Consider the following 24,771-nt stretch of genomic DNA (forward strand, 5'->3'; position numbering starts at 1 on the left):
AGCAGATTGGTAGTGAGAGGCACAGCTTCTGGTGATGATGTAATTACCCTTCTCTTCATCATTGGAGCAAAGAGGCTGCCTCTTACACTGATCATCGCTCCAGAATCTCAGAATTTTGAAATGCTCCTAGCTTTCGTAAAGTTTTTCTTTATTCTTTCAGTGAACCAGTTAAAATTGCAAGAACAAGCATGCAGGGTCTAGTTTGTGTTAGAAGGTAGACTCTAGTAGTTTGGGGCCCCTGGTTGATGCTGCTCTGTAGGAATGGAAGGGGACACTGGCAGGGGCCCAGATGAGCTTCAGGCATCGGCCATTCTTGCTGTGGACGTGCAGTGACTGCAGCCTGGCACCGTTTGGGCAGTGACCAATATTCCAGTAGCCAGAGATTGCACAATAAAGCATACGTCTCCCCACCTCCACCAAAGGGAAAATGTTGGGATGGGGAACAGAGAAATCTCCAAATTGTCTCTTCTTATATTCCATCTCTGGACTCGGAAGCTTCGTCTGTTACCTTGTCTACCCATCCTTGTCACTGACAGGAGTATTACGGGGAAGGAGTTAATGAGTACACAGCTTTATTTTCCTTGGAAGAGAGATACAAAACAGGCTCAAAGCAGGGCTGTCATCACCCTGCAAGTCTTCAGGGGTTTTATAGGTAATTATTAACCCTTTGTGGCATGCCTGGGGGAAAAAACCCTCTATGCTGAAAACACCTACTAAGATTTCCCATCTATGGTATGTACCTGGACCCTCAATTTTTTTCAGAGTTAAAATTCAATAATACCTTAAAAATAAGCCTTCAATGTATGTCGCCCTAAACAGTTGATAAAGCCCCCCGGGTCCTATATCAAAATGGATCCTTCCTTAACTGTCTTAGTACTCAGGTCAGAAGTACCATTCTCCTTGTTTTCCATTTGAGAAAACTGAGGCTTAAAGAAAGGAAATAACTGGGCAAAGGTTTCATGGGTAAAAAGGCTTGGCTAGAATCCAGGTCTTCTGAATACGGCCCTGGTGGTCTTTTCATGTACTGAACATGGTGTAAACTCTCTTCTCACAGAAAGCATGTCTGAATCTCAGCATTCTTTAAAACCATCAAATATCACCACCTAGAACTGTCATAAACCACCATGATTCGGTCCCCTGGAATTTGTGTTAAAAAAAAAAGTCCACGTGATCAATCTGCCTTCTTGTTATTTTGTCATTTGCTTGTCTCCTGCTTGGTCATTTCGGGCTATTTAGATTTGGGGTTTGTCTCTTTCGGTGGGTTTAGGATGATTAACTGCTAGAGCTTCTGTTTTTAAGAGGGAGCCCTGCAGTGATTTTTGAGGGGGATTTGAGTCCATGCTGGCCCCTGGAGTTTGGTGTCTGGTAGATTAAAATGAATGGGAAAACCGAAAACTCCCTGGATGACCCCTTTAAGGAAAAAGTCACTCTTTAAAATTGGGAAAATGGCAGTGGAGGAAAATGAGGACCCAGAATGCCCAAATCAACTGTCACTTGGTGCTGAATGGACCAGTACTTGCTCTTTTATAAGCAGGGACAGAGACTCCCTTAGAAACTTGCCCTTGTTGTCATTCAGGTCTTCGCGATTTTAGGTTGTGGCCACAGGTGAATTCTCCCCTGAGCTCTCCAAGCCCACACTCTCCTTTCAGTCACAAGCAGGTTGCTAGTATATGGGCAAACTTCCATACATGGTATGGGGAGCAGACATGACTTCATGCTCTGCTGTAGACAAGGGGAACTGCCAAGGCTCAGGCGCCCAGTCCCTGCAAGTGTTCCTGCGTTTTGGTATCCTTCTCTCTGGCTGCGTGGTAACCAGACCACAGGGGCTGATTTAGATTTGTGAGCACACCTTTACCTTGCTGATTCTCAACTCCTATCCTCCTATCCTCCAAGGAAGCATCTCACAGGTGCACCCACAAGCATTTGGAAAAACATTTGACAATAAATTTCCATTTTACAATATCAATGATGGAACAAAGCTGAAAGATAATTTTAGGTCAACATCTCAAGGGGTTCAATGAGTTCATTTTATTTCTGCTGCAAATGCTGTTTCATCTGAGGTGGGGCAAGGCAGGTCTGACAGTTTCGTTTAAAGAAATGTTCGTGGGTATTTTGCATTAAATCACTGTTTTGTGTTCTTCGGTCTTGAAAAATTTAAGAAACCTTGACATAGCAGACTACACCAATTTGGGGTCATTTAAATCCCATCCCTCCTCTTATTACTATTATTTTACCGAAAGGCATTATAACAGAGATATACTGCTTCTTGTCCAGGTGGAAGGTATATGTTTAATGTGGATCACACGTGAAACATAAAAGCTGGTTAAAGCCCTAGGTAGAATGGGTCAGGCGCAGCCTTTTTCTGATAATGTTTCTTGGGAATCACATTTGGATTGATTTACACACATATTTGAGCATTGTATTGGGCATTACTACTGAGATCATGTGGAGGGTGGGGGAAGGGAGGAAGGGAGGAAGGAAGGAAAAAATGAGGGACCAGTAGTTGACAGCATAATAAATCAGAAGTGGGAGGGGGATAAAGAGGGGAAGGAGGGAGCAAAAAGAAAGGAAACCAGCAACCCCTTGGCTACCAAGCCCAAACCCAATTTTGGTTAAAGAAAAGAGGTGCTCTCATGACTGAGGGAAATTTTAACATCTCAATTAAAGCAACCCCTTAGAATGTGTCAAAAATGGGACAAAACCCTTAAAATTTTTTTTTTTTCTTTCAGAGGAACATCTCCCTTTCGTTTCTGTAACACAGAAGTCAGATTTCATTTGCTGGCACAGATGTTTTTCAACAGACATGACTTGCTTAATTTTCCTGACAATGTGTTCAGTTATGTTAGAGACTTGCATACTCTTGGGAAGGGGCATGAGACACCAGCAAACCCAAACGCGGATAGGAGCAGCTATATATCTTACTGTGCTAGTCTTTTAACTTTTGCAGTGTGTGTGTGTGTGTGTGTGTGTGTGTGTGTGTGTGTCCCCGCGCAGCGCCTGCTTTACTGTTTCAGTACACTGTCCTAACACTTGGTTACTATGTTCGGATCAGTAGGAGCCAAAGTTAGTAGCTTTGTAACAATTACTAGTTGCCTTTTTACTCTGTCTCTGAGGAGTACTCGATGTACTGCTTCTTGAAAACTGGCTTTAAAACGCTCTGATTTAAACAAACAAAGCAACCCCTTTGTCGAAGGCTGGAGTGTTTCCAGGAGTACCCTTCGATTCACCAGGGCGGAGGTGGGGGTGGGACTGTGTACACCTTTGAGATTCGGTTTCTGCATGCAGTACACATTCATTTTGGTAATCGAGGACATATTGCTGGATTTAAGAGGTCAAAAACAAGTCACGAGCCGAGAAGAGCTCCAGGTTGTGAGAGAGGAAGGCGGCCACCCGTAATAAAATAACTAAAGATGCCCCCATCAGTAGGAAATTAGTGAAGTTTTAAATCTGCATCTTTGCTCCTAGTGGGCATCTGGAAAATGGGTGTGTAAACTTGCTGTCAATCGCTGGCCCTGTTTGCAGTCTGGGAAGGAGGGAAGAAACTTTGAGCCCGGACCGCTCCAAAGCGGGGGCTTTACCCTCTTTACCAACGTTCTTCCCTCCATTAAACGCAGAGGGAATACCTTTATTCCTCCTCTCCCCAGTGCGCATCCCCCTTCTCCATCATCAGTCAGCACGTCCCCTTTAAGAGCCGGAGGCCGTCTCTCCCTTTCTCCTCCCAGTCCCCCGCCCTTCACACCTTGGGTGGGAAAAGAGAGTGGGGCGGGGTGGCCCGAGAGGCAGGAGGGGCGGGATCATGGCGAGAGCTCCAATGGGCGTCCAAGCTGGCCGCCGTGGACCCCGTCAGCCAATGAGCAGCAGGTGGGGGGCGGGGCGGGGCGCTGTTGCAAAGCCTCCAACGTGGGCCGGCTGGAGGCCGCGGGGCAAGAAGCCCAGGGGGTGTGCGAGGGCTAGCGGCCGGGGGCGGAGCCTCGGGGATCGGCCGGGGCTGCGCCCCGGGGAGGCGAGCTGCTAGCGGTTGATTGTTCGGTTGCGAAGTGTGCGGGGTTCTCGCAGAGCAGAGGAGCCGTGCGGAGCCCGGAACTGCGTGCGCGCGCTCTGTCTTCGGCGCTGGGACAGCGAGGCGCACCGGGTCTTTGGAGCAGTGCGGGGTTGGCCGCGCCGTCCAGCCCGGAGTCTGCAGCTGGACGCTCGTAGCGGCGAGGAAGATGCCCACGGGCGCAGAGCTCCGGCGGCGAGCCTGAGCGCCTTCCTCGCAGCGGCGGCGGCACTTGGCGTGCACGGGGACTCCGAAGCCCGGCCAGGGGCGCGGCGGGAGAACGAGGAGTGCCGGCCAAGCACCCTTTGCCCGGATCCGTGGCGTTCGCAGCGGGCACGGGCCCGTCGGCCCGGATGGGCGCGGGGTTCGCGGCCCCCTCCGGGCGCTGCGGAGCGGCTCGGGCACCGGGGGCCCGCTGAACGCCGGAGTCGCCGCCGCAGAGAGAACTTGTGCCGGCGGCCATGTCCCGGCGCGGAGCCTAGTGCTGAGCGGAGCCCCCGCTGGCCCGCCCGCGCCTGCGGTCGACCCGGACCTCGCAGCCCCAACGCCGGGAGTTCGCTGCGCGCTCCAGACAAGATGGCGCGGCCGGTCCGGCGAGCGCTCGGGGCCCCGCGCCGCTCGCCTTGTCTTCTCCTCCACTGGCTGCTGCTGCTGCTGGTGCTACTTCGGCTGGAGCCCGCATCGGCCGCGGCCGGCCCGCGGGCGCCCTGCGCTGCCGCCTGCACTTGCGCTGGGGACTCGCTGGACTGCGGCGGGCGCGGGCTGGCGGCGCTGCCCGGGGACCTGCCCGTCTGGACGCGGAGCCTGTGAGTGCCGCCCTTTCCGTCCTCCCCGCGCCCCGGGACGCTGTCACTTGGGGACGGGGCGGCAGGGGTGTTTCCCCGGGAAAGGGGTGCGGATTGAGTTGCTTGTATGTGAAGTTGAATAAGCGGGAAAACTGTTCGCGTGGGATCGTAGTGGTGGTCCTTGGGGGTCCGGAGGAGAGAGGGCGTGCGTGCGAAGAAGTCGGGATGGGAAAAGCGTGCGTCTCGTGAGGATCTGGATGTGCGCGAGCGTGAGTCTTGGGGATCTGGAGGAGGAAAGTGTACCTCGTGGGGGGAAGGATGTGATCGAGCGTGGGACATGGGGTATGAAGGTGAGCGAGTGTGGGTCTTGAGGTTCTGGAGGAGAAGAAAGTGTCGTGGGGGTCTGGAGGTGAGTGAGCGTGGCTCCTGAAGGCCATCTGGGAGTTGGTGAGTGGGTGGGATTCTGGAGGTAAGAGAATGTGAGTAAAGAGTCAGGAGGTGAGGCTGTATGTCTGTGGGTGGAGAGTGGGAAACATCTGGAGGGGAGAGAGTGAGGAAGTCTGTATGGGGGTCCCCGGGTGTTTCTTTTTTTCCCTTCTGTAACCCAACTCTCTGTTGTCTGAGCTGCTTGGCCCTCCAGTGGGTAATGAATGAAGGTGACTTTTGCCTCCAGTCTTCCATTTACATTATTTATTAGTGAGAGTGTGTGTAGCCGCCTCCTCATCTCCCCGGGACCTTGGTGGCCCGACTTGGCTCAGGCCCGGGGCAGAAGGACATCCTCTGAGTCCTTCCCTGGAGGACCCCCTGAGTTATCGGGCTTTGAGAGTTCCTGGAGATCTGTGACTGCTGGAAGTTGGTCCTTTTCCACGTGGTTGGCATTTTAGGGAACTGTGTTCCAGACCCTTCCTGTCTGTTCCCTAGGGGACCCATTGGGCTTGACGATCCAGTGGAGTGGGGCCCATCCTCTAGCATTTCTCCTCTATAAATGGTGCAAATTAGTTTTGGAGTATTGCTACTTTGGAAGAGAGTGCCAGACTCTGGGTTGATTTAAGCAGAGTGTGTTTTACCCGCAAGAGGCTCTTTTCTGTGCTCTCCGGATTTTGGCCTATCCGGACTTGGTGGGACACTTCTTACAGGAGGTTTGGCAGGAAAACAACACCACCACCACATTAGATTTCTGTAAACATGGTAGAATGTCATAGGCTTTAAAAATTTCTGACAAATCTAGTCCATGAGTCAAAATGCTGTCCAGTTATCAGTAATTAACATCTCTGCAGAACTGTTAGTACCTTCCAGAAGAGGCCTAGGTTGAATAGTTCTGCTTTTCAGTTGAATAATTGGACATCTTTCCTAGAATATAGAAGAGGCACAGTAGTAACCTCAGGCGGGACATTCACTGTTCAAAAAAGAGAAAGAAAACTGGTGACACCGGTTTTAACCAACACCTGTGGCTTGATCTAAGAACATGTGGTCTGGGAATCTGGTTGCCGTGAAGGGAAAGAAGGGAAGTTAATTCCTTTCTGACGTGAAGATCCTGTACCTTTGAGAGCGGGGCACAGATCTTTAACTTGGACCACGCTGCACATGGGTCACTAGTGATCAGTCCTACAGAGTTCTGCAACTGGACCGTTGACTTATGTGTAGGATTTCTCTTCAGTATTCTGCTGTTTCTTTGGAATTCCCTTAGGGAAGACCAGTGATCAAGGTGTGGGTTTTAACACAGGTGGTGGCTGTGTAAGGTAGTGGGGGATAGAGCCCAGCGTTGTCATTAGGTAGTATTGTATTTAGTTGTGGTCGTCTTGGGTATTGTGGGTTTTCCTTTACATACTCTTAGTTTTTTAAAAAGTTAAATCACGTGGGTGGGATCAGACTAACATCTTAGGTGTTCACCTGTTGGAAGACTGACTCCCAATGCCAGGTGTCAGTGGCATCGTGGGGAAGGCACTTAGTTCAGAAGTGGTGGCTTCCTGGAGAGGACAGGGTGTCCTCTGTTTTCACTTTCCTGTGGCCACAAGATCCACTTTGCCTTGCCCTTTAATTTCTGGAGCAAAACTACTGGTTGTTTGGAGGGCTTTCTGTCTGCCTAAGGAGTGACATTTCACAAGTCATAAATACCTTTAAAATTGCAGTCTTTTCTCTTTTCCTCACACAGTTGATGATTAGTAAATACCAAACTGGCTGTTTTGAGCTTCAGTTAGGCTTGATTATACTGATGATGGTGTTAACGGATTCGATTTTAAGATATGAGTAGTATGGCTTCTGGTTAGTATGTGGCAATGTGGTATTCAGTACAGAATGTATATCCTTTGAAAAATGTTTGTGAAGTTTTTTTTTTTTTCTGATTAAAGAAAAAGCAAGCAAATGTGTTTTTATTTTTCCCTAGACTTCAGATTTCTCCATTTAAGTCATTAGTCTTAGTCTAAATTTTGCATCAGGATATTTATATCTTTTATATTCCTGGCTATGATTCAGTAAGACTTTAGGGGAGAAAGTCTCTGTCTATAATATAATAAAATACCTTATAGTTTCACCACGTTTACACCCTCCGAGTCCATTGTGTCTAGAAAATGCTTTGAGCTAGTTTATAACCCCATGAACTAGATTTACTGCAGCTAGTTCAAACAATTTCAGGCTGTGGGTTTGAGATAGAAGGGGACCTGTGGCTTTATGGAATTTTTTTTTTTTTTTTTTTTTTTTTTTTGCTTTTGTAAACAGTGCATCTAATTTTGGAGTTGCTCCTAAGCCCCGCATAAGGAAAGTAAAACTCTTTACTAGTGGATGTAAATGCGGTTTGAATAGCAGAACTGGAATGGCGCTGGGAGAAAGGAAAATACGTTCATTCCCAGGGCCTGAGGATAACTTATTCAACACAATAACTTATAGTTGTAGTAGTTGAGCCATTACTTGAGTTTGCCGTCCCATTACGTAGGTGCGATTGGCCTTGTCCAACCAGCACATTCATAAATAGCTCCCAGCACTGCCACTCCCTATTCCAACTTCCCAGAACCTTAGAAGAAGTTGAACTTCTTAGAACTCAGATGTTTGCTTTCTTTGAAATTATTTTGGAGAGCATGGCTTCAGAAGCTGTTTAAGACGCGTTAAACGCAATGTACCTTAGACTCTTGTCTGTGGCATGAAGTTGAGCACAGTATTGCTTGCTTACAGGGTCTGGCAGCTAGCTCAATGATGGCCTAATGGGATTGTGATAGGAAGGCAGGCAGGCCCTTGGAGGAGGAACAAATGATTCTCCTCAGTGTGGAAGGAAGATGACATGGCATTCGGAAGCAAGGACATCCCTTAAAGGTCACCGAGTGTGGTTATTCTGAGTCACATTAAGACAACTGTATTGATTTGGGTCTCTTTGTATTTTGTCTCCCTTCGTGTTTGCAGTACCGAACCTGGGTGACTTAATAGAACCTCTGTTGGTTTGGGCACCAAAGTGGTGCTTATGATTACATTAGAAAATAAACGCAGGTCCCTTGGTGGTTGCCATTGTAGTTGGGAAGCATAGAGGGCCTTTGTCTTTCAAATTTTACAGCTGTGCTGGAAGGCCCAGGTGTTGGGGTGTTGTGAATTAAGGGTTTGGAAAATATTTTCCATCCTGTTTATGCAAATTAGATTTAAAGTGCAGATGACCAAATTGTTCCAGAACCTAAGCTGAGATTCTTGTGTGTGTGTGTGTGTGTTTTTAAGAAGTAGATTCTTGTCTGGATTACCCCGAGGTCTTCTCTTCTGCCCATTTTCCTCTTTGAGTCTCTGTATCACTTAAGAAGAACTCAGCAGACCATGAGCATCTTCCGATTGGTGGGGGTGGGCAAAGCGTTTTTCTGAATAGGGACCCTTTCGAACACAGGGTAATGGGCAGAGAGAAAATCTGAAAAGTGCAAGTGCTTTTAAAGTTTTGGGCAGCTTTAGTCTGAGCTCAGAGTCCTTTTCTTTGCAACAAGTGTCACAAGCCTGGCCTCAATTCCCCTGCATGATGGAGCACTTATCTGTTAAGAGTTTTCTGACACTTTTTTTGAGTTAAGTGGAAGTCTGGGAAATGAAATTGGTTGCCTTTTTAAGGGACAGGATTTAAGTCCCTCTGATATGAAATTATGGCCGTAAAATCTAATTTTTGAGGACTGTGAAATTAGGAAGTGCCGGGAGACCCCCAGGGCCCAATACAAATGAACTGTGTTGGCCCATGGTGCCTCTTGCCTTTAGGGTACGTCGGGGCTGTTCTTGCTCCTCCTTTCCAAGGGACTGTGTTAAAAAGCGTGCTTTCCTTTTCCGGAATTACACTGGGTCACCGGATTTCCCAACCTTTGGACTTTTGAATGTATTGTCAGCAGTAATTCTTCATCTCCAGAAAGATGACGATTCTGTGCAGAGTAATGAGAGCTGGTTCCCAGTGGATGTCCGGATGCGCGGGCCCGCCAGCCCTGCTCCAGGGGCCGCAAGTTTCTCTCCCTGCCGTGTTAATGCCTTGGCCTGAGTTCCCCACGCAGCCTTCCCTGAGCACGTTGGGATGGCCTCTGGCTGACCTTTTTCTCTCCCTCAAACACCACGCTCACAATGAAAGGGCCTCTCCCCCATTCTGCAGAGGTGTCTCCCTGGTGCAAAGGCTTTTCAGCATCTTCTCTTTCAGAGTGGACAGGAATGCGAGAGAGCTACTAGGGTTTTGTGTGACTTAACAATGCCCCCGGCCCAGTTCTGTGCACCTGCTGTAGCCCGGAAGGTCTGTTATCCGGGAAAGGAGGTTGTTTAAAATAGCCATTGGTTATTTTAAAAGTGACACCAGAGAGGGAAATCTGGGAAAGGGATTCGTAGAATTGAATCAAGGATGTTTGTGGTACCAAGGTCGTTGGCTTAAAACTCAAAGGGATTCCTCTGACGTACCCCATAAGTTGAAAGACTTCAAGTTTCATGAGCAGGCCTGATTTTCAACGACTTGTGAATGAGTTTGGTGATATTAACTCATTGGGGACCTTCCCCCTCCTCAGCAACTGCAACTTGAAACCCTGGGGGTCTTTTAGAGCAGGGCTCTGGGCTGTGTTAATATTCAGAGCTGTTTACAATGGATGCAGTTTCAAAGGCTGAAGGCATTGTCTTGAGACAGGAGGGAGGAGAGGTGGGAGGAAAGTCCCCAGGCAGAGGAGGGGAAGTATCTAAAAATCTCCAATGTTCCCTGGCAGGTGGCGAATTTAGGAACCGTTAGCGGGGTTTTTTAATGACTTAAGCATGGCATTGAACCTGTGGGTCCATTCCATCTACCTCCCGGCTTCAGTTCATGGTGTCTGTCAGTAATGTGGCTGTCTTCTGCCCATTAAAGTGTAGGAATCCGTCAGAAACTCAGATCTGTTTTTATGTCCTCACGGAAAGAAGTAGGACTTTGAAGACCAGAGGTTAAAATTTTCACAATAGTTAACCCTCTTGGAGTTATTTTTTTCTGTATAACTGCAGGGTTTAGAATAGTAGTCCAGACTTACCTAATAATTGGCCAACTGTAGGACTAAGCCTGAGAAATTTTCTACTGAAGAACCTGATAGACGATTGTTGCCATGAAGCAAAATTAATAGTTAAATCAGGATTACAGAAAAAATGAATATTGTGATTTGTCTGTGGTCTAACTGAAAGTTGCCAATTTGTACCCTGGCTTTGTTTTTTTATGGGCTTTTTTTTTTGGTGGGGGCATGCTTATGAATTTTTCTTAGCCAAAGGCTTTATGCTTTAGTATAAACATACTATACTAGTATGTTTATATAATTTAATAGTTTACGTGTGGTTTCAATATAAGTACTTTACGCATAATCTTCTGAAACGCAAGCTATAAACCCAGTCTGCTTATAAAAGTCGCTCTTTTTTTAAAAAAGCTGCTTCCCTATTTCCCTGGGTTTCGTGCTTTTCATGTCCTGCCTTCAGGTGTTCTCTTTGTCCTCTGGGTGGGCATTTGATGCCCGATTGCACCCTGGGTCTTGGGTTGGGTTATTGATGGGGAAAAGAGCCGGTGAGGGCAAAGCTTTCCTTCACTCTTACTCTGTTAATTATTTGGATGCCTCATCCCTGCTGGTCACACCCAGTGCTCACCATTCACTAGGGAATAGTGATGAAGAGATTGGAAATTATTTCTAGGGTCCATTCCTGGCTCCACCACCCCACAGCTGTGTGTGTGATTTGTGGCGAACCTCTTCCCTTTGTCTCTAAAAAGGGGATCATAATATTCTATCTTAAGCTGCTGTGAAGACTAAGTTAGGTGACACGTGTATTCAGCCCAGTCCAGCGTGAATCAGTCACCTCAGGCTGAGGCCCCAGTAACTCACGTTTTGCATCCTCTCATGGCAAGTCTCTCCAAGTCAGAGTTCCTGGTGACAGAGGCTTCCTGGGAAAAGTTTACTTTTCTGATAATGAAGATCTCTTTTGGCGTAAGCAGGTGGCAGGGCTCACAACCCAAACAGCCTTCTGCCGTGAAGTTTTTGGTGGTATGTATAGAGTGAAACTTTATGTGCCCTTGGGAAGCTCAGACAAATTCAGGGGGGAAGCTATGAACAGTTGCAAAAAATTATATGAATTATGCAATTAGCAAAAATGATTGAGGTGGTTTATAAATGTATTCCAGTTGTGCAAATACTTCTGTCTACTGAACATTACCCTTCTGGGAGGTGGGGTATGGGAAGGAGGCCGGGAAGTGAGAGGCCCTTAAACTAATAATTTTATCCTATTATTTCCCAGGGTTTCATTGAAACTGAGCCCTATGAGATGCTCTGTCAGTTGCTTGGAAACATGCAGATGTGCTCTTCCAATCAAGGGTTAGGTTGCAGGCTGGGGCCGGCTGAATCCTGCGCTGTACCCACTTCTCTTTGGAAATGTTTGGGGGAGGAGGTGTGAGGGGAGATGATTGTGGGGTTGTGTGCAGAGAGCTGGAGAGCTCTGACATTTTTCGTTTGTTTTGGTTTGTTTGCCATTGTACAGTAACTTTGTAGGGGACACGGGCAGTGAGCACAGGGTCATCTGAGGAATCTGGCAAGGATGCCACCTGAAAAGCCATTTGCTTTTGCTCATGCACCTGTACCTGCATCCCTTCCCCCGTGAATGGCCATGATTCACAGCCTTGCCCACATGAACGGCTACGATTGTTTGCGTCTTTATTACTATTTAATCTAGCATAACCGGTAAAGCCCATTGTGTGGACAACCAATCCGTTCATCTCTGCAAGTCCTAATACATCTTGGTTTCCTTATGAACCAGGATGCAGGTTCCAATCACTGCTTGTTCAGTTTATTTTGGCAAAAGGTGGCATTCAGAGAGTTTAAAGAAAGCATGGCCTGTCTCTTTTTAAGCACTTTGCATTGATTATTCTTTAAACTTTTATGGTGCCCAGGTCTGTAATCTTTTATGATCTGCAAATATTTTTTTTCTCAAGTTGTCTTATTATTAGGAAGAAAATGAATGGAATGGGTGAGGGTTTGCCCTGCAGTAGAGTTGCCTAAATGCTAGGAAACAAGATAATGGAGGGTTTTTTTTTGCTGATTAAAAACAAATCACACAACTTCATCTTCTAAGACTCCTTTATACAGCATTTACAAAGTGTCACCCTCCCCCACCTCCACTTCCTCACTTCCTGTCCTTTGCTCCTTCCACCAGTTTATAATTTGCCATTCAAGTAATGTGGCGCTTATCTTGGCCAGGGCATACGTTGCACTGATAAATTCTTTCTCGCTGGACTACCCTACTTGATGATAGCCTGTTAGATACAATGAGAAGAATTGAGCACTTTAGAACTGGAGAATGGATAATCTCACTTTAGTTCCAAATTTTGTAGTGGCCTTGCTCTTCGTTTGAAAGCATTTGTACCCCCAGCAGTGGCACTTTGGGCTGGATGAAAAGACAGTGACACACGGGGCTCTGCCTGGGGAGTGACAGCTATTCACTAACTGGCAGTTCCCCCTCCCCCTCCCCTCCCCCTCCCCCTCCCCTCCCCCTCCCCTCCCCCTCCCCCTCCCCTCCCCCTCCCCCTCCCCCTCCCCCTCCCCCTCCCCTCCCCTCCCCTCCCCTCCTCCCCCCCTCATCTCCCCCCTCATTATTTATTTTTGGCTGCATTGGGTCTTCTCTTGCTGCGCCTGGGTTTTCTCTAGTTGTGGCAAGCGGGGACTGCTCTTCTTTGTGGTGTATGGGCTTCTCATTTCAGTGGCTTCTCTTTGTTGCGGAGCGTGGGCTGTAGGTGCACGGGTTCAGTAGTTGTTGCTCCCGACATGTAGGATCTTCCCAGACCAGGGCTCAAAACCGTGTCCCTTGCATTGGCAGGCAGATTATTAACCACTGTGCCACCAGGGAAGTCCCACAGCTTCTCTTTCTAGTGAGGGGAAGATCTGAAAAGTCTGATTTAAAAAGAAAAAAATTCTGAATTAATGGAACATTAGATATGCAGCCAAGAACTTAAAAAACTAAGTCACTTATGTTGGTATAGGGTGTTTTTTCTTACCTTTTTATTAGGGAGATTACAGGCATCTACACAAGTGGACAGAATAATGTAACGCATTTTATGTACCATCCCCCAGTGTCAACAAATAGCCGCTTATAGCTCCTTTTTATTAAATTTTTTATAAAGTTTTTAAAAGTTACTTTCCATTTACAGTTATTGTGAAATATTGGCTATAATCCCTGAGTTGTACAATACATCCTTGAGCCTATCTTGTACCCAGTAGTTTGTACCTCTCATTCCCCCACCCCGTATATTGTCCCCCCGCCAACTGGTAACTGCTAGTTTGTTCTCTGAGTCTGCTGCTTTTTTGTTATATTCCTTAGTTTGTTGTATTTTTTAGATTCCACATGTAAGTGATATCATACAGTATTTGTCTTTCTCTGTCTGACTTATTTCACTGAGCATAATGCCCTCCAAGTCCATCCACGTTGCTGCAAATGGCGAATTTCGTTCTTTTTTGTTGCTGAATAGTATTCCTGTGTGTGTGTGTGTGTGTGTGTGTGTGTGTGTGTGTGTGTGTGTGTGTATCACATCTTCTTTATCCATTCATCTATTGATGGGCACTTAGGTTGTTTCCGCATGTTGGCAGTTTAAGTAATACTGCTGTGAACATTGGGGTGCATGTATCTTTTTGAATTAGTCTTTTTGTTCTTTCGGATACATACCCAGGAGTGGGGTTGCTGGGTCGTAATTCTATTCTTAGTTTTTTGAGGTGCCTACGTACTGTTTTCCACAGTGGCTGCACCAGTTTACATTCCCACCAGCAGTGCACCAGGGTTCCCTTTGCTCCACACCCTCTCCAGCTTTTTTTATTTGTGTTCTTCTTGATGACAATGGCTCCTCTTGTTTGAGCTATGCCTTAATACACTTGTCCCCTTCCATTTGGAAACAGATCCAAGCATATCACTTCATCTGTAAATGTATAGGTTTTTAAAAATGAAGATATAAGTATTTTTTGAGAAAATTTCAATTTCATTTCATTCACTGTGGGGTGGTTTAAAGAAATGTGAACTTGGACAGCCTTGGGGAAAAAAGATCAGCATTTATTTTGAGTCTGTTTTTTCCAAAGGGAATTGTGGTAAGCTATACATTTAAAGAATGTTTATTGAGTGCATACTGTGTACACTCTTAATTTATATGTTCTCAGAATACAGTTTTTCTCTCGTGGGAGGTACTTAGAAAGTTCTTTTGTGCTAGAGTCCTTTGCCAGAAATGGGTAATTCTGAGGAACTCTCATCTCTCCCCATGTAGCTCTTAATTGGGCGGTTTCTACTATGCTGTTAATTGTTGATTAGAATCCTCTAGTGAACAAACATAATTCCGAATGGGTCATTTAAAAAGTGATATTTCAGATATTGTTGGTTAATAGAGGGGTAATTAGCCACTGGTTGTAGTTAAGTCATGAGTCTGAATTGAGTTAACTATTGTTTACTTTGTAAGGCCTGACCCTCCAGCTGTGGCTACTTGAGGCTGCTTTAAATAGAGTTGGAGGCACCCTGGAAGAAAATCCCCCAAAAGCAAAGAACTGCAGTCCTGGAACCCTCTGTGCTTGATTTAAACTTCACACAGATTTGAAAATGCTTTTCTTCAAGTAGCTGCAGAATGCTTTGGTTTTGTTTTGTCAAAGTCCATAGTTTAGTTTCTCCACAGCCTGTTACTTTGTTGGTTAGGAGAGCCTTTTAGGACAGATTTCATGGTGGTTGCAGCTTAATTAGGAATCCAAATGGGAGTTACATAGTCATTCACTTTATCAAAGTCTGTGGAATGATTTCCATATTCTGTTTCTGAAAATCGAATTCTGTGTAGATTATGTAGTCTTTGTTGGTTTTAAATGCTGTCCAACACGGTCAGGTTAAACTCATGGTTGTTTTAAGCTTAATTAAATTGATATCATATTTGATTAGATACCATCTTACGTGGATACTGTGTTTAGGAAAGTGGAAACACAGTCCAAAGGGTTTAAGAAAGATTTAACAGGGGAGGAGGTGCAGGGTGGGGGGTACTTAGAATTGAGAAATTCTGACTGAGTTTAATTTCAGTTTTGTAAGTTAGGAGAAATTCATTCTTTCATCTGATTGCAGCAGTGTGATACCTTGGTCCAGCAACATGCATCTTGCTTATATTTTAATTTTTTTTTTTTTTAATTAAAAACATTTTTTTTTCCCTGTGATTTCCTCCCTCCACCTGGGCTGGTGTGAGTTTCTGGCACACAAGCTCCCAGTGCTTGCAAAACTTATAAACAGCCAGAAGAGCTTGTTGCTTCCAGGAAGTTGGTTGTTGATCCAGCAACGTGATGGATGCAGAAGCCGCAGCTCAAATGAGATGGGGTTTCCTTTCGTCTTGGGAGGAGAGGAGATCCAGAAAGCGATCTGAAATGTTTTATAGCTCTTGAGGTCTGCCTCATCCCAAATTCCTTTGAATGTTTTCTCAGATTCGGTGTCTGTGTGGGACTCTTGGCCACAGTGGTTTGGCCTCATCGATGGTTGTGTTTTGTCCAAGAGAAAAATCTTCTATGGAGCTTTTTGGATTCTTTCACAAGTTCATTTGAAACAGTACTGTGAATTGATTAAATTATAGTACATTCCAGACTGTCCTAAAATAAAGACTTGCTGAACTCAAATATTTTTTTTTGTGGGGGGGCTGTCTAGGGAACTTTATTATATGTGAAATCTGGGAGCTCCGTGTATCTTTCTGGGCAGAAATGAGCCCACATTTTCAAGAACCCCTTCGTAAAGGGGTTCTTGACCAAAGAGGGCTAAACATTATTGACCTAAAGGGAAAAAAAATAGTTGTCTTAAAGCTGTGAAGGCAGGAATGTGGATGGATGGAAAAGAGCCCATGGCTGGGTATCAGGAGACTTTGGGGTTTTGTCCCAGCTCTGCCCCTGATTGGCAGTGTGACCTTGAGCTGATCAGTTAATTTCCTTTCTGTAAAGGGGATGTATGACTTCTACATACGTACAGGTATATGAGTCTCTCCGAATTGAAACAAAGAAGGAATAAACTGACTACTCATTGGCTGGTAAGAATCAGTCAATTGATCTGCGTGTCTAGGATACTTACCTAAAAGTCACCTTTGCATATTTGGTGTTTCTGAGTGGAATCCTCAGATGGGAAACATGGATTTCCATGTTTCCAGCAAAGGGAAACATGGTGTGCTTGGGGGACTCTCAGTGAGGGAGTTAATGCAGGGGGCAAATACCCCACCGTATTTCTTTCTTTGAACGTTGCCTCTTTTTCCCTCTGACCTGAAGAAAAGTATGGAAGCTGGCGCAGACCTACTTTAGATCTTCAATTTAGCTTTTTAAGATCTTAGGTCACAAAAGGCAAATAAATTAAGGGCCTGTTTTTTCAAGAGTCACTCATCTCTGCCTTTCTTAGGGCCACTGCAGGCAGCATCTCTCTCAAGTGGGCCTTCATTGCGTAGTTCTGACGAGTGAAGTTGTAGGTGGTGTTGATAAGCTGCCTGAAGTGAGCAGATGAGCCACCTATAGCCGATTCACTAGGAATCGCCTGAGGAAGGGCAGCTACACACCACTTCATCAGTCCTCTCTGAGCTGGCTCGCCATTGACAACGTGCAGGGAACGTGGTGGGTATCAGCCTAGCTTTTAACCCTTTCACCAGGGAGCTCTTTTGAGGTTGCCTTTCAAGGTGGAAACTCAACAGCTTAATATGTACAGTCCAGGGGCTTGAGTTCTCCAATTTTGAAGTCTTTCTCGTATTCTTTTTTTGGTCAAGTTCATACCAAGTGACCCATCTGCCTGGGTCTTCATTGGTTCCTTCTTGGTCAAACGCTGGTCTTGAAAATTGTGGTCCCTGTCACAATTGGACTCCTTAGAAGACTTTGTCGTGCCGAGCCTGGGAGCTTTTATTTTCTGTGTCCTGAATATCCACCTTTCTTCCACGTGGAGTTTGTTTGTGCCGTCAGTGGAATCTCTTGGGCTTTTCTTTCCCTTCCGCTCATTCTTTGTCATGTACACTTTCGTAAGGTGGAACCTTTGGATTTTTCTCTCTTTTTTTTCTTTAGAACTAGTTCTTGGAATCTGGAACCTTGTTTGGGGCTACAGCTAAAATGCAGTGAAGTTGGAGGCACAATTAGTGGTTTAGAACTTCTGGACAGGAAGTTTAACAAGAGTTAGGGACTACTTTAGGACTAAAGGAAATGGTCCAAAGAACTAGACTTTCATTTTTTTTAATATTCTCCCTTTAAGACCTACAGGTGGCCTTTGCCCATGTGCTTTCTGAGATCAAAATAGGCCAAATAGTCCCCTCACTCTTCCACAAGCTTCTTTCGTCAACATTAGACACTCTCTCTGTTATTCGCTTGACTTTGTTCCGATGGATTTATTATTTCTATCTTGTCCTCTCCCAGAGGAAAGCGTCTCTCTGGTTAGGTGAGTTTTCACACATCCCTGTCTCTTTTTCTCCACTTAGACTTGAAAGCAGCAGGATTGTTCACTTCCATGTACCCAGGAATCCTTGATAATTGTTTGTTTGTTGCCCAATAGCTCTCCTTCTTGGGGCTTGGTGCACCTTTTTTCTGGGCAGAAAGGATCCCATGTTTTCATTGTGTCTGGAAAGGGTTCTGTAATTTACCCTCCAAGTGTGATTACTCCTAATTGACCTGTGCTGAGGACTTAACAAAAGGGTTTTTTGGAGTTGAGATATAAGGAGCAAAAAAGGCCATTTTCTTTGTGCTGAAGATCTGTTTTCCCATGAAGAGCCAGCTGATGGGTAAAGGGATGAATTCAGGCACTTTCTTCAATCGTGGTACTTCCTGTAGCGGGGACCTTCAGGGAGAACGCATAGCTTGCGTTTTGTCTGAATTTATATGTTGAAGAGCACTTTTGCAGAGAATATTTGACCTAAAACAAAAATTGTGGATGGGCCTCCCTTCCTTTACCCTTTACCCTTATTTTCTACTCTCTGCTTGAGAACCACTTCAAAGAATCAGATGTGTTGGTGCCAGACGCCATGCAGTTATTGTTAAAAGAATTTGGAAATATAATTGAAAACAAACTTTGTTGAGCAGAGCAGATCTAGGCGAGTTCTTACTTTGAGGGAGAAGGGAATTCCAAGTTTTTGCTCTATTTGGAGCTGATGTCTCTGAACACTTGTTCTGCGAGATGAATCATCTGTGAATTCTACATCTGGGAGTTATATATTGGGAAATGGCATTCTTTTTAAATGTAGAAGAAACACAAAAGCTTAAAGTTACATTGTAGTTGGAAAATTCTAGTCAGAGTTTTAAAAAATGAGCACTGAGGTGAAATTGGCAGAATGATTGGACACGAGCTTGTGATCCCTGAAATAGACATGTCCATATTTGGAAAGCAATATGACGGCCACACTTATTTACTGAGACCCCTCCCTTTGTTTTGAGACAGATGACATTTAAAATAAGTTTTATAAACATCAACTTATCAGAATCATTAGTTAAGGCAAATGTGACATGAGAGTCGGAATTTATTTTAGCATTTGTCTTGAACTTTTAAAGTTTAAGCTGTGTTAACCCATGAAAAGGCCAGAACAGTGCAGCATTTCAGGATCTACTAGGGAAGATAATACTGTGTTCCTGTCCTCTACAAAGCCCCCTTCATGTCACATGTGTGATGATGGGGGTGTTGGTGGTGGAGATGAGGCAGCCATGCTTTTAGGTGGCACAGTGGTAGCAGTGGTGGTGCTTGTGTCCATCGTCCTGGGTGACTTTGGGCAGTTTACTTAGCTTCCCTCTGACTCCGTTCCCTCTTATGTTAAATGAGGATAATCACAGTGCCCACCTCACTAAACTTGTTATGAGGACAGAATTGAAATACTTTATAATTGTTAGAAGGGGGCCCAACACATAGCAGTAAGTTTGTGTTTTTGCATCAGGACACATGGACATGCACTCCTTTAATTGTCATCTTCACTCTGTGAAATATCTTATGTCTTTGTTATGCCCGAGGCCCAGAGTGGTTGAATAACCTGCCCAGAATCTTGCACCTTTCCAGAGTTAGAACCCACACCCGACTCTACATAGCGGTATTTAGAAAGAATACAGTAAGACTGGCATTGTCTGCTTTCTTGTGTTTCTCTTGCCTCCCTTTCAAGTTTCTGAATTCCTTGAGGCCTGTGATTGGCCGATCACCTCCTTGGTGGCCTTAGTTCTATGGACGGTGCTCCGTAAATGGTGTCTAGAAGCGCACGTGTCTTCGTTGGCAGGCTGGTGTGTCAGCATCCATTTCTGTGTGCCCCTTTGGTGCAGGGGGTGGCAGCCTGCGCGTATGTCTCGCCATCTGTTGTTTATTGTTTCTGCGAGGTTGTGGTTTGTGTTCCTGTTCTATGTTTCTTTGGTTTCTGGAGCAACTGCGAATATTATATGCCCGGGGATCAAAAAAAGTAAACTATTTATAAACAGTAAAGTATCCTTGGGTTTGGAAAGTGTTTTTCTCAAATGCGTGTGTATTTGGTGGCTTTATTATAATCCCACTGATGTATCGGCAGACAATTTGCAGATCGAGGCACATTTAAAAGATGGGCGAGTCCTAGGCTGGCTTTGTGTAACCGGCTTACAAACAGCCTTGGTCATAAGGCCCTGGTGTTAACACTGACCTGAGTGGTGTATTTTTAACTCAAGAACATATAAACAGTTAGGCCAGCCGATGGAGTGTGTACTCTGCCTGAGATCCTTGGTGTGCCTTGGGCTATGCGGCCCTGTGAGCTGTATGTCGTCCTGGGAGACTGCCGTGGCCATCAGTGACCCACTGCCCGCCACCCCCACCCCTTCATTTTAAGAAAGGACTACAGCAAAGATGGAAAGAAGGTGATTAGGTGGATAAATTTTATGTTCAGTTTTCTTCTATAATCTTTGTGTTATGCAGACTTTACGGGAAGTAGAAAACTTTTTACTCCCATCTCTTCTGCTCCACCCCCTCCAGCCATGGGGATCTTGGCAGGAGTCACACATTGGAACATACGACTCCCATTGCCTAACTGCCCTGGCCGTCCACCTGCCTCTCCAGCTTCATCGATCCTTCCTACCTGGTTCCGTGTGCACCGGCCACCCCTTGGGACTTTTTCCAGGCTCTTGGAATACTGCACGCATCACGTGTCCCTTACATCCTGTTCCCTCCGCCTGGAGGAGCGTTCTTCCCTCTCTGCCTTGCAAACTGCTGCACATCCCCCTTAAATGTCTCTTCTCCTGGAGACCTTTGCTGACCTTCCCTCTGGGTTAGATTCTTGCCTCAGGGACCCTGCAGTGCTTCATACAGAAGTTCCATGTCCTGATTTGATTAATATCTCACTCCCCCGTTAAACTGTGTCAACGCCCTGGAAGCAGGGACTGGCTTCGGTTCAGACCCGCTGTGGTGCTCCCATAATCTAGCATAAAGCCTGGGACACATTAAATGCTCAGGACAGATAGGGGGAGCTGTTGGTATCCATTCTCTTGGGGGTGGCCAAAAAGTTTGTTCTGTTGGTGAGCATGTTGAGTTAAGTTCTTGGTGAAAGTGAAAAAAATGTGTCTTTTATTTTTACTTAAAACTGAATGAACTTTTTAGCCAACCCAGTATGTAGTCCTGAAGGTCTTACAGAAATACCCTTCCCAGACAACTGGGATAATTTAACCCTCCCAGGGGCTCAGCTGTCTGTCATTTCTATACCTTGTCTCTTTGACAGTTTGATAGTTTCCTCCATCCTCCACCAAATATTCGTGTTGAGGAACTTAAAAGAATGGAAAGGAAGAAGAAAGAAATGGCAGCCAAGTGGAGAGATGACAAGTACAGGCGGCTGCCACGCCATACGAAGAACTGACTGTCATTTTAGTCCCTCTGTTGTGGGAAGGTGGCTGTTAAAAGCCCATATCCAAGTACTGTTCCTGAAACCCGTTTCCAGTTTAAGGGACTTGCCTTCCTTCTGGGTCTCTGGTGTCAGGTGGACCAGGCCCGGCACCTTCCTCCGTGTTGTGTTTGGCAAAGGAGCCCACAGTGCATTTTCCACCTGCCTCCATGTTCTCTTCTCTGCTCTCTTGCTGGAGCCAATGTTTGGAATCCATTTTTGCAGAGTCGACACTGCGGGGGAGGGTTGCGTCTTACCTAGACCGAGGCTGTCTCGGCACCCTTCCCCTGTGGTTATTTATGCTGAGCCCTGGCCAGGCAGCTGGTTTGGGTTGCCTGGCTCTCCTTTACTTTGCTAAGACCTCTACTTTGACAGAGAGGATGACCAGGCCAGGGTCATTTTTTTTCTCCCTCTTTGCTGGCAGAGAGAAAGGCTGTTCTCCTCGACCAGATGAGTTATAAGAACACTAAGGGCAGAGGCTTTCCTGGTGGCGCAGTGGTTAAGAATCCACCTGTCAATGCAGGGGACATGGGTTCGAGCCCTGGTCCAGGAAGATCCCACATGCCGTGGAGCAACTAAGCCCGCGAGCCGCAACTACTGAGCCCGCGTGCCGGAACTACCGAAGCCCACGCCCTTAGAGCCTGTGCTCCGTTACAGGAGAAGCCACTGCAGTCAGAAGCCTGCGCACCGCAACGAAGAGTAGCCCCCGCTGGCTGCAACTAGAGAAAGCCCATGGGCAGCAGTGAAGACCCAATGCAGCCAAAAATAAATACATACATACGTACATACATACATACATATATACATACACACACTAAGGGCAGGTTACTGTGCCCTCAGTGGTTCAGTCCAAAGTAGAAACTTAAGGATTTCCCTGGTGGCACAGTGGTTAAGAATCCGCCTGCCATTGCAGGGTACATGGGTCCGATCCCTGGTCCGGGAAGATCTCACATGCCACGGAGCAACTAAGCCCGTGAGCCACAACTACTGAGCCTGCGCTCTAGAGCCCATGAGCCACAACTACTGAGCCCACGCACCACAACTGCTGAAGCCTGCGCGCCTAGAGCCCGTGCTCTGTAGCAAGAGAAGCCCCCGTTCGCCGCAACTAGAGAAAGACCGCGCGCAGCAACGAAGACCCAACGTAGCCAAAAATAAATAAATAAATTTATTAAAAATAATAGAAGCTTAAAGAGAGAGAAGCTTCCAGTGGCTGGAGGCAGTTTGGGCAGACAGATTTCGAAATCTGGCCCCTTTTAGCCTGGTCCTCAGGTGTGGGCAGTCCCCCAGAGATGCTAACAGGAGGCAGTGGAAAAGCTGTGTTCTGCCTGTTGCGCTCTGCTTCAGATGTTTATTTTAATGGTGTCAAGGTCTTGGGCTCTGTAGGAAGACCCTTTTGTACCTGGTAAGCTGAGGAAGGTGACTTGAAGGGGTTTTGTGCCATGAACCTGCTAGCCTAGTTACCATGCATTTATTTAATTTAATTGACTGACTGATTGATTTGCTGTGCTGCGCAGCTCGCGGGATCTTAGTTCCCTGACCACGGATTTAACCTGCGCCCTCAGCAGTGAAAGCCCCGAATCCTAACCACCGGACCACCAGGGAATTCCCTGTGAATTTACTTTATTTACTTTTAATTTTCCGGTGACACATGGTAGACACATATAGTGCATAAAGAGGAAACTACACAAGAAAAAAGAATAATTGATCTTATTCTCCATTGATAAATATCACTTTGGTGTATACATTTCCAATAATGTCTGTGGTTGAGTAGTATTTCAAGTTGTATTTTTTTAAACAAAATTAGGGTTACTATTCACTTGTAATTCTGCTTTTTAAAAAAATTTTAATCGAGGAATAATTGACAGGTAACATTATATTAGTTTCAGGTGTATGTACAACAGAACGTGTGCTTTTTTTTTAAGACTCAGTATCATCAATATTTTCTCCAACTTTAAACATTTAAATAAATATGGTTTAAGTCATAATTAGACTTCCCTGCTCTTGTGTATTTAGGTTTTTTCTTAAACTGTGGTGAACATCCTTATACATATATGTTTATACATCTCTTATTTCCTTAGGATGAGTTAAATCTAAGTTGCTCTGGATATGCAAATTCTTAAGACTTGGCACTGCTGTTCCTAAGAGGCCACAGATTTAAGATTTACATGTGAAATTTTGCCCGTTTTCCCTTCACAAGCATGAGATTGCTATCTTTCTCTAACCACACACCAGTTTAATACATGTTAATGGCATTGGATTACTTTAATCTGTGTTTCTTCGGTTGGCGAGGCTGCAGATCTTTGCTGGTGTTACCCATGGACACTTCCTTTTTTTAAGTTTCCTTCTTTTTCTCAGGCTCTGTTAGCCAAATAATTTCTCTTAGTGCCCTCAACTGTGAACTTCGGGCTCGAACACACATCCATATCCCTAATACTTAGAGGTGATGTGTTTCTGAAAGCATGAAAAGCCTCCCCCCGCCCCCGGTGTCATTGCCTGGAAAACTGGGCTTATGTGTGGGTGTGTCCATTTCCTAGTTCGGTTTTGCCTCTGAACTAGGAAATGCCTGTGTGTTCTTCTTAGACCAGAGTTGATTGTGCGTCCCAGAGGGGGATGTCACAGTGGCTTTGTGGGTCCCCAGAAGTCACCCCGGCCTGCCACCCTGTCTGCAGAGCGAGCCCGCCTATGCCCAACCCACCCCACCCCATCTGTGGCCGGCATGCCTGGCACCTCCAGCTGGTAGGAATCAGAGCAGATTAGCGTGGCGGAGAACCCTTCAGGAACAGCTTCCAGCAAATGGAAATTATTTTAAAACAAATTGATGTGGTTTTTCTGTCAAACCTACTTGGAGCATAAACAAGGTTGGACGGTAAGCAGCTTCCCTTCCACAAACGAGCCCGTGTTTAGAGTGTGGCTTTCGGCAAAGTAAACATGGTCTCGAAAGTGAGTTGTCCTGGTGTGTGTCTGATTTGAAAAGTAAAAGTAGTGCCCTCCCCAGCATCCTTGCAGACTGCCTGATGGCCCTTGGGATGTCCCTTCTCGCTCTTCTGTCTTCCTGCCACAGATATCATGACTTCCTGGAAAGGTTTAAAAAGGTAAGGAGTAATTTGGTGTTGAAAGGGAAAGAAACGCCAGGTTCATTTCTGTGGTAAGATCAACATTTTAATCTTACCCCCTTGCCAGGAATATCAGAAACATCTTGTGAAATAACGTAGCTCTGTATGAGTGTGGGCGTGTGGACACACGTACCCTTTGACCTGGGCATCTTTGAATTGTCTGTGCCTTACAAGGTAGTTCCTCCATCCCAGGGACAATGTCGGCTTTATTCAATTGGCCACAGCCTCCCTAGAAGGCGAAACAATGCTTTTAATGTTCTGATTATATATTAATGAACAACCAGGCCAAGGGACACTTGCCAAAAAAGCTACAAAGTGAGAAAGCCACCAATATCAGAGTGAACTTTGCACTCTGAAAGTGTGAATGATGTTGGGTGAAAGAAGTTTATTGCATAAGGGGAGCAACTGGAATCTCTTTGATGTTGGTTGGCATCCTGGCCCCATTAGACTTTTGGACTTCCCAGTTAACTGCATGTTTGCTGGCGAGGGCTGGGCTGCGGTGTGGTACCTGCAGTCTAGGGGGACACGTTCTTGACCAGAAGGGACCCAGCACAC

General features: G+C 45.9%; 1 protein-coding gene across 1 annotated transcript in view; it reads left to right on the forward strand.

The window, feature by feature from the left end:
- The first annotated feature begins 4,057 nt into the window (after nucleotides 1–4,057).
- Nucleotides 4,058–24,771, forward strand: part of LRIG1 (leucine rich repeats and immunoglobulin like domains 1) — a 120,313-nt gene continuing 99,599 nt past the window's right edge. The window contains exon 1 of the mRNA XM_082848820.1: nucleotides 4,058–4,845. Coding sequence (XP_082704946.1) covers nucleotides 4,616–4,845 — 230 coding nt within the window. The 5' untranslated portion in view covers nucleotides 4,058–4,615. The remainder of the gene's footprint in view (nucleotides 4,846–24,771) is intronic.

Source organism: Leucopleurus acutus (assembly GCF_964270905.1).
Source record: "Leucopleurus acutus genome assembly, chromosome: 10".
Taxonomy (NCBI): domain Eukaryota; kingdom Metazoa; phylum Chordata; class Mammalia; order Artiodactyla; family Delphinidae; genus Leucopleurus; species Leucopleurus acutus.